Genomic DNA, 10,367 nt, shown 5'->3' on the forward strand with positions numbered 1-10,367 from the left:
GAGAGACACACACACATCCTGCATACAGATCCCAGATTCAAACAAGAATTCAAACTGCCACGTAAGTTTTAGAAAAAAACAACAGTTTCCACCTTAGGAGCATTTTAGAGAAAAATTAAATATAAGGGAAAAAACCCTTCTTATTAAATTAAACTGTGGTGTAACAGCTCACCACATCCTGTGCAGGGACATCTGACGTGAAGCAAAGCCAAGGTTCCTCTTTCAGGTCCTGACGAGCTGTGAGGGTCACATGTTACCTGCAGTTCAGAATACTTCTGCAGAGAAAAAACCTTGTGTCGGTGGAAAAGCTGAATAAGAAGATGGAAATTATCAGCAGAGAGAAGACATTGTGGGAAACCGTAGGTGTCATCGACACAACCATATCAAAGAGAGAAAGCCACTCCCAAAATAACCAACACAGAGCCCCGGGGGCGAGGGTGTGCTGGTGTGGACTCGGAACCATGACCTCACGGAAGAGGAGTAGGAAGTCACCGCCAGGAGAGGAGAGGAGCGGGAGGGTCCTGTGTTTTCATCCTCAGCCCAGCCATCCAAGGGCCACCTGACCTGTGTCAGCCCCTCTGGGATGGGTTCCTTAACCCTCTGAGAAGTGGGAACCATTGTGCTTCCCTACACGGTTGTGGCACAGATTGCGTCTCTGGAACAAAGCATAGCTGGATGGTTGTTCTGTCCTCAGTCGTGTGGACGGTTGTGTGGGACGCTGTCCCCTGTGCAGTTGGAGGTTGTCCATCTTTGCTCTCTGTCTGCTGCTGCCTGCTCCACTCGATCCCATGGAGTACACTTAGGGAAGATCCTGGAGGATGTCTGCCCGTGTGTGGTGGTTCTGGAGTGCATTCTAAGGTGTCTGAAACATTATGACCCCAGGTTGACATTCCCAGGCTCGGATAACAGCCTGATGACCCGGCAGCCCAGCCAGCAAGTTGTAGTGGGGAAGGCAGGGCCTGTTGCTCATCAGAAACCACCAGACCACAGTGACGGCACCGAGAGCCTTGCTGACTTGGGGGGCCCCTCCACTCTTCTGAGAGCCTCGTGACAGCCCCAGATGGGGCAGGGAAAGCGGGGTCAGGCATGGCCTCAGAGTAGCCCTGCAGTGGGGCGCGTGGCCTCTGGTCAGGGCGCTGGAGGGCCCAGGACACGCTGAGTGACTTCCTCACTCCCACCCACGGCAGGCGTCCCTCCAAGGCTCAGGTGCCCCAGTGGGCAGCAAGGGGAAGCCCACTTCTGATGTTTCTTCCCCTTTTGTCTTGTCAAACAGATGTTATTTTTCCTGTGGTCTGTAAGCCCTGAGTAACTAGAAGATTCTCAGCTGCTTTGCTTACTGCCCTTCCTCCCCATCCCCATCATTATTACCCCTCCGGCCTCCCCCGCATTCCCCTCATTATTACCCCTCAAGCCTCCCTCCCATCCCCATCATTATTACCCCTCCAGCCTCCCTCCCATCCCCATCATTATTACCCCTCCGGCCTCCCCCGCATTCCCCTCATTATTACCCCTCAAGCCTCCCTCCCATCCCCATCATTATTACCCCTCCAGCCTCCCTCCCATCCCCATCATTATTACCCCTCCAGCCTCCCTCCCATCCCCATCATTATTACCCCTCCGGCCTCCCCCGCATTCCCCTCATTATTACCCCTCAAGCCTCCCTCCCATCCCCATCATTATTACCCCCCCCAGCCTCCCTCCCATCCCCATCATTATTACCCCTCCAGCCTCCCTCCCATCCCCATCATTATTACCCCCCCAGCCTCCCTCCCATCCCCATCATTATTACCCCCCCAGCCTCCCTCCCATCCCCATCATTATTACCCCTCCAGCCTCCCTCCCATCCCCATCATTATTACCCCTCCGGCCTCCCCCGCATCCCCCTCATTATTACCCCTCAGGCCTCCCTTCTCATACCTATCATTATTACCCCTCAGACCCCCTCCCCATACCTATCATTATTACCCCTCAGGCCTCCCCCGCATTCCCCTCATTATTACCCCTCAGGCCTCCCTTCCATCCCCATCGTTATTACCCCTCCAGCCTCCCCCAAATGCCCCTCATTATTACCCCTCAGGCCTCCTCGCATTCCCCTCATTATTACCCCTCAGGCCTCCCCCAAATGCCCCTCATTATTACCCCTCAGGCCTCCCTCTCTCCCCATCATTATTACCCCTCAGACCCCCTCCCCATCCCCCTCATTATTACCCCTCAGTCCTCTCTCCTATCCTCATCATCATTACTCCTCAGACCTTCCTCCTCATCCCCATCATTACCCCTCAGTCCTCCCTCCCATCCCCATCATTATTGCCCCTCAGAACTCCTTTCTCATCCCCATCAATATTACCCCTCAGGCCTCCCTCCCATCCCCATCAGTATTACCCCTCAGGACTCCCTCCCATCCCCATGATTATTACCCCTCAGGCCTCACTCCTGATCCTCATCATTGTTACAGTATCTCACTAGAATCAGATCTGCTCTAAGACTTCAATTGTCCTTAAAAGTGGAATGTAGCAGCCCAGACTCTTGGTGTAGTAAAATTGAAAGTTCCATCGCTTCTCTATCAAGCGGGATCCCATTTACCAGAGTCCTCGTCCGTGAAATCTCTCTGTTTTGAGGCATCACAGCTCACTTGGCACCCCTGGTTAAGACATCCCTGCTGGCTGCATTTCCTCCTTCCCACAGCACCCACCGTCCAGGTGCAGGGACGCTGATGCGGGAGTCCTGGCATTGCCGTGTATGGCCCCAACCGGTGCTTAATCTATAGACGGGTTAGGAAGACCTGCTGTGCCCATGGCCGAGGGTCAGTTTTAGAATGACATGAGCTGATGACCATGACAGCAGCTGGTAAGCTGTCCAGTGCTCACAAACAAGTGGTGAAGGGCTGTGAGCAGGACGTCGTCCTAACTCGTCTGTCAGCTCCTCGCCAGGGCTTGTCTCTGCTCACGAGCTCTGCATCTTCTTAGGTGTGCTCAACCACTGTGCTTGGTGCCGAGACATCCCAACTGCAGGTGAGCCTTTTCATTCCCAAGACAGCACCCTGAAGGAACGGGATTTGTGATTTTTCTTCGTCAAAATGTTCTTTGAAGTGGCAATGTTCTGCAAAATATAAATTGAACATGTGCCTCAAAAAAGAAAGAGGCTAAGCACGTGAAATGGGAAAGAACTATGCAACCTTCTCGTGTCCCCCGCAGCCGCCTGCACTCCGGGAACCAAGAGGGCACGCAGGAGAGGCCTCGCGCAGGGGCGGTGCGGTGGTGGCAGGTAGACCGGTGCGGTGGGCCAGGCTGAGCCGTGCGGCACACCGCAGGGGAGCCACCCCCCCCGCCACCCCCCCCCGCCTCAGCCAAGCTCCACACGCTGCAGTGGGCCTCACGCAGCCGTTCAACCTTGTGTCGTGGCTAAAGAGCTGCCCGGCACACACCCCGGGGACAAGCGTGGTCCTGAGAGCTGATCTGAGCCAGGGCCTCATTATTGCCTCATGAGCAGCTGTGAAGAGTTACTGGGCGAGGAGAGCGCCAGCCCTCCCGTGTTTGCCGCGGGGCTATGTGCCACGTGGTTGTGTCCCGTGTCTCTGCAGGGTCCAGAGGTGTCCTCTGCAGACAGGTGGCCTGGAGCCCACGTGGCCTGCTGTGTGCTTCTAGGGGGTCATGAAGCCAGCTCGTCCCGCAGGCGACCCCCTCCCCTAGGCGGCAGGTGGGCTCGGGCAGAGGGTGGCCGCTGTTGCCCTGGGTCCCTGCCCAGGCTGCACCTTTGGGAGGAGCCAGTGGTGTGGGGTCTGCGGTCCAGGTTCCTGACGGTACATCAGTGCCAGCAAGCTCTGTTATCAGTTCCCATGACACAATTCCTGGTTCCCCCAACCGTTTTATTATTGTTATTCTTAAAAATAGTCGGGGGGGAGGGATGTTGAAAGGGAATTTAGGGAAGGGAGTGGGGGTGATGAAAAGTGCGCCAACTACTCGCTCCAGGAAGCCGCCCTCGGACAGGCCGGGGCCTTTGCAGAAACACATGGCGTTTATCTGGGCGGCAAAGGGAAACCTGGGTGGTTCCGTGACGTGAGTGCGTGTTCCCCACCTCCAAATTCTGCTAGGAAAGTGAGCCTGGTGACAGCCTCCCTGGTGACATTTCCCCTATCTGGTGCCGATCAGGTGGGGCGGAGGGAGGGGATGTTGTGTGGCTCGCTCATGATGGCCTTTGCCAGCTCTGCTCATTTCCTCTCTGGCTGCCAAAAATCACAGGCTGATAGCGGACACGGACAAGGAAGCAGAAATGAAGGAAGAGCCCCAAACGAGGAGCCTCAGGCCTGGTGGTCGGCCGTCCTCTCTGCCGTGATGTGGCCGGTCCAGCTACATCCCGGGGGTGGTGGAGTCCCTGAGGGTGGACTGGACAGAGGCTCTTGCACGTGGGTGTCCGTCTGTAGGTTTTGCAAACCTATGAAAACATCAGCCGTGCACCCCTGCCCAGAGAAGACGCGCTCCTGGCCCGCGGAGCAGCACCTGGCGCTCCTTCCAGAGCTGCGCCATCGGAACACCCGCAGCAATTTGTAACTGGGTTTCTGGACTAGGCGGTAGCTCGACCACCACCAGTGCCTGTAGGCACTGTGGCCAGGGCCTGGGCAGCCACGTGCTGCTCTCAGGACACCCGAGGACCATGGCGGGAAGCAGGAAGGAATGCTGGGCCCTCGAGGACACAGCTTTTCACGGGCTGAACATAACTTACGAAAGCACGGCTGATGGAGTTTCAGGTGATTCACGTGCGGTTTTACGCAGACTCTCGTATCCCTAATGCTCTTTCTGTTTTTGTTTTCTTGCAGTAAATGAAATAATACGAAATGACCTCTCCAGCACCAACGTCCACTCATAGTTGGCACCCTCGGAACTCAGAGCTGCGTGGTGTCGACTTGACAGGTGACAGATGGGCTTCGGTGTACAAAGACTTCTGACTAAATAAACTGAACACACACCTGGTACCACTCAGAACTTCCAACTTCCTGAAGGTTTATACCATGCGTACAAAGAAGTAGCTCTTGAAGGAAGGAAGGCAGGACGAACCACTCCATCTTCTGAAGGAGAAGTCATCTGAAGAGGAAGTAGAGAGTGTGGGGCAGTGAGTGCAAGAGACAGACCTTCTCCTGGGAGTGACCCGACGTGGCGGCCTGACCCCAGCCTACCCATCGGGCACCCCAGGATTTCAGTACTGGAAGTGCCTTATTTAACCAGACCACAGCATCAGGGCATCATGGAGTCGAGCATTGAATTGCTACCAGGAGAGTATTTGTAGGAGCCAAAGCTATAAAAACATTTCATCAAGAGGCTTTATCCTTTGTATAAGTTAGGAGAATACTGTCAAGCTGGGCGTTGTGAGAAAAACCTAATGCGCTTCCTACTTTTTTCGAATTTCCTGGATTGTCATACACAATTTTGTTGCCTTATTCAGTGCATTTTAGAAATCTTCCAATTTGTCATCTCAGCTCTTTCATAATATTCTTCCCTCCGCTGTCTTACTGAAACCGTAGGATTGTTAGTTGTAGCATGCTAGGATTTTGTTTGTAATCTGGCTTCAAACATAGCACAAGTAAGTTGAATAGCACAAGATAGGTTACTAGACAAAAAAAGAAATCTATCTGTCACAGGATAGATCTTGCATTTGCATGTGTGTCCATATATAGGCATATATTTATCTATCAATAACAAGGAACTGAGGTGGTGATATTCACTCTTCGCCCAGCAAGGGCTTCCGCATTAGCAATAACCAGTATCTGTTTTGGAAAATGCATCTAAGACTCCAAACCTGGCTTTTCAGCTACTTCCACGGGGGTTTGTCGCCCCCCCGACAGGTCTGCATTTTCTCACGTCATGCAGTTAGCCACGCACTTTAGAAAGCCAGGAGAGGTGCCCTCAAAATACCCATGTTACCAAATGGCAAGATTGGAAAGTAACTGTAAATACCGTTACAAAAGGAGTGTAATATATTTGTTCAGCTGTAAGATGATTATTTCACAGAAGCCTTATAACTCTGCTTCATCTAAGAAAACGATTACCAAAAACAATGTTTTAATATGAGCGACTGTGGCATGTTTTCAGATTAGTGACTGTTGACAGATAGCTTAGTGTTTGCTTTTCGCCTGCATTTTGTACAATTAACAGCTTATTACACATTATTACTAGCAGTGACCTATTGTTTCACATAACCAAAAAAGCATGGTTTAATTAAAATATGTTTAACCTAATAATTGTGCCTTAGGAATTCATGCCCCCTCATGGAACATGCCTGAATTGCACCCGCGGGTGGAGGTTGTAAGTTATAAGTCATTAAACATAATGTTATGGTGGAGAAAGCTCTCCCACAGAAAGAATTATTTTTAAAATGTTCTTCTGTACGATTATGTCTTACTTTTTTTTTTTTAACTCACAGCAAGAAACAAAAATCTGAAAGCCATATCTGTAATGTTTGCACATAACTGTGAAGAGCTGAAGATATATGGCTGCGTGTACATATGAGCCTGCCCCTCGCAGGCTGCCTGCCACTCCTGCCCGTAACCCCGGAAGTTACCCCGCATTTAGTGTCTAGGAGTTGCATGAAACACTTCTTGGTAGATTCCCATATGGAAAGGAAATGTTTGATATTTGTGTCAGCTATCTTTGTAGTTAGACAATAGACACAATAAAGCCATATTTTTTGCTGGACAATCTTAGTCTGAGAGTGATTCATTACGTGTATGGAAAATTCCAGTTTCTTCTTAACCATACGGGTTTTCTCCTGTGGGTGCTGGCCTTGTGTCGTCTGTGAGAAGGCTTTATGTTGTGAAGCTGCGCTGATGTGGCCAGCTGAACGTGGAGGTGCGTCTTAGAGCCCTTCTCTTTCTTCCCCAGATTTTCGGAGGGAAGCCTGTGGAGAGGAAGTGGCACGTGGTCGAGTTCCCAGATGCTCCACGCGGCCCTCACATCTGGGCTGTGTGGACAGGGAACTTCCACTCATGCCAAATATTTCTGCTCAGAAACAACCGGGCGAGGCTCTGGCCACACACATACTTGCGTGCACTTTGACCATCATTTTAGCAAGATAATGTGCATGTAAACTGACCTCCTGTTTTTTCCCATCTCTTTCTACTTGCTTCTTCAAGTTACTCTCCCCGCTTTGCCACCCAGATCTTCTACTTCAAGCTTGGGTGGGAAAATATCCTCTAGTCGTTCATAAATCTCGTATGAAACCTGAACTTCTCCAGTAATTATCATTCTGAAACGTCAGAAAAAACATTTTGCTTTCAGGACTTTTAAAATGAAAAATTCCTGTTTCTTTTGCTAAGAGGTTTACAGATTGAGGTAAAGCAGCCAAGATATCCTCCTCACCTAACGCGACGGGCACACGTCCCTCCCGCCAGGTCTCCGCGCTGCTGTGGCTGCAGGAAGCCCAGTAGCGCCATCCAGGGAGCTCCATGGGGGCTGAAGGAGGCGCAGAGGGCGTGGTGGCGACTGTGGGAGAAAGAGGGCCGGCTGTTCATGACTGTGAAGGGCCCCTCCAGCCCTAAGACCCAGCTGATGTCCCGACCTATCACAGACCTGGAATGCTAGACCCCAGAGGGAACCGAGGCGCTGGGTGCAGAGGAAGGGAAGGAGGTGGGCCGCCTCTCCTGGGAGCAGCTAGCCGCTCGGAGACCCAGGCTCACCTCAGCGAAGATGCCCTGGAAGCTGTTAGTGTCAAAGCGAGTTTTTATCAACCATTCCCACCCGCCCCCCCCCCATTCCCAACAACAGAATTTTATATTCCAGAAATAAAAACATAAATTTATAAAATGATGGATAGTTTCTGCAAGAGAGGTTGTGCTCCTGTGAATAGCCCTGTTGGCTTAGTTTTCAGTTCTTTTAGGTGGATTTTGAGTGACAGAGAAGACACACCCATGGGCTTCTTCCCAGCAGGGAGGCTGTGGGGTTAGCCCTCACGTGTGAAGACCAGAACTAAGACCGCATTTTCCTGGGAAGCCGAGAAAGCTGTCAGCTTACCCGAGGCTGGGTGCCCCTCTAGAGCTCTGGGGTCACTTCCCTGACGTTCACTCGCCTCCTGTGGCGTGCCATCCTCAGGGACCGATGTCACGCCTGGAGGACAGGCACCTGCCCCAGAATCGTCCAGTAGGAGACAAAGCAAGGGGCAGCCACGGCACGGGGAGGATGTGGGGAGGACGCGGAGGACCCTATTGCTGACTCCGATTCCTTCTTACTCCTTTTGGTGGCCACGATTCCAACCCTTCCCGAGTCTGACACCGCGTGATATGAAAAAAAATCTGATAAACATCCTGTTTCTCCTTGTAACCAAGTGCAGCCCAAGCCAGAATCCGACTGCTTGAGGCCCCTCCATATGAAGGGAGTCTCCTGACCTGGGCAGTGAGGGTCCTAGTGAGCTGGTGGCTCTCCACAGCCCCTACCTTGTCGCACAAACAAGCAGCTCCTGCCCGGGACATGTGCATCCCACCTTGCTTCAGGGAGGGACCCTGTCCTAACCAGCTGCTTCTGCTGATCCTGTGACATTACCCGGGCAGTGTCCCAGGCAAGGATATCACAAGGAGGGTGTCCGTGCAACTCCAGTCACATATGTCTTCAGAAATACATTCCCTGTTGGAGTAAACTGCATTTGAGTTGGTGTATTTGGAGAGGAGGTATTATGGGAAGAAAGATAAGAACGGGTTCAAGCTGAGATAGATGGGCCTCGCTATGAGAGAAGTCCTTGCTCACTTTTTAAAAAATTAAGGTAGGATTCACATAAGGTAAAATTAACCATTTTAAAGTGGTCTGTTCAGTGGCATTTAGTGCATGCACGATGTTGTGTATCCACCTCTATGTAGTTCCAAAATATTTCATCACCCCAAAGGAAACCCTCTGCCCTCTAAGCAGTCACTTCCCCTCCCCCCAACAACAGCCCTGGTAACCACTATTAATTCCGTCTCTATAGATTTGTGTATTGTGGATATGTTATGTAAATGGAATCATACACCCTGTGGCCTTTTGTGTCTGGCTTCTTTCACTTAGCATAATGATTTTAAGGTTCATCTACATCATAACATTTATCAGAACTTCACTCCTTCTTATGGCCGAATACTGTTCCATTGTACGGATGGACCGCAGTTTGTTTATCCATCATCAGTCAATGGACATCTGTGTTGTTTCCACCTTTTGGCTACTGTGAGTAATGCCGCTCTGGACATTCGGGGACAAGTTTTTGTTCAAGTCCCTGTTTTCAGTTCTTTGGGGGAAATACCCAGGGATGGAATTCCTGGGTAATAGAGTAATTGTATGTTTGACTTTTTGAAGAATTGTTTTCCCTTGCTCAGTTTTTAAATTATGATCCCTAAGACAGACACTGCATCACTAACCTAATTTGGAATCACATATGTGAAACACATCATATTTATAATTCTTTATGCCAAAAAAATTAAGTTAGCTATAAGATGACTAAATATCCATTTATGCCAAAGCAGAAGCAGATCTGCTCATGCCCGCCTCTCGCTGTTCCTGGTAGAGTCAACCTGTCCTGGCTTTCTGCCAGGAAACTGGGGCAGGTTCGTTAAGTATCTGAGTCATTCAGATGGTGCCAGCAGAGGTCCAGATTGCACATTTTTATTTTACTTCACATGTGTAGATTAAAATAGCAGAGAAGAGAGCCTCGGCGGAGATCGCAGAGCTGTGGGAAATGGGCACATGGTGAAAACGCTTCTTAAACAACGGCTACTGCGGGCACTTTCCACGATTTACCCGCTGACGACAGGATTCAGTGTCCTGACCTTTCTGCGAATAAAGCCGCAAAGCCACTCGGCATCTCTCTGTGTTGCATGATCTTCAAACACCGTTCTGTCCGTGACCAACTGTTTTCAGACCCCAGCAGCTTCGACACAGCAGCTTCTCCCTCAGCCGCTGTGGGAGCAGGGCCGCAGCCTCGCGTTAACGAGCTTAATTATCAGAGCACTTTTCCCCGCCAGCAGCCAGTCCTCTTTTTGCCAAAAATGAGGAGGAAAAATGCTAACGAGAAGCTATTTTGGGGGAAGTTTAAGTCACATCTGGAAGGAGGGGGCCCGGACGAGCTGAGCCGACCGTGCTCAGTTGTTCCTGGGTTACTCGGCGTCCCGTCCTGTTCTGGAGCCTGACCTGGGGCGGGAGAGGCCCTCACCGCCTCCCTGTCGTCCCTCCTTTCCTCCTGCCAAGAATCTGCCACTGTCCACAGACGCCCCTCCGGATGGAGCGCGTTTCCCAGACTGTCTCCAGGTTCGTGTCTGAAGGGCCCTGAGCGGTGCGTGCTGTCTCGCGGGCTCCTGGAAGCCTGCTTCCCACTCGCTCCGCGCAGCCACATGCGCAGGGACAGGCCCCACCAGAGCAGAGCAG

General features: G+C 51.4%; 1 protein-coding gene across 13 annotated transcripts in view; it reads left to right on the plus strand.

Moving 5' to 3' along the window:
* Nucleotides 1–6,689, plus strand: part of NFATC1 (nuclear factor of activated T cells 1) — a 125,981-nt gene extending 119,292 nt beyond the window's left edge. For 12 of the 13 annotated variants that reach the window (XM_023648027.2, XM_023648025.2, XM_023648022.2 and 9 more), the window contains one exon: nt 4,814–6,689. In XM_023648027.2, coding sequence (XP_023503795.1) covers nt 4,814–4,816 — 3 coding nt within the window. In that variant the 3' untranslated portion in view covers nt 4,817–6,689. The remainder of the gene's footprint in view (nt 1–4,813) is intronic. The other variant, XM_070275910.1, reaches the window with a different exon arrangement.
* Nucleotides 6,690–10,367: the final 3,678 nt, after the last annotated feature.

Source organism: Equus caballus, chromosome 8 (genome assembly GCF_041296265.1).
Source record: "Equus caballus isolate H_3958 breed thoroughbred chromosome 8, TB-T2T, whole genome shotgun sequence".
NCBI classification, from domain to species: domain Eukaryota; kingdom Metazoa; phylum Chordata; class Mammalia; order Perissodactyla; family Equidae; genus Equus; species Equus caballus.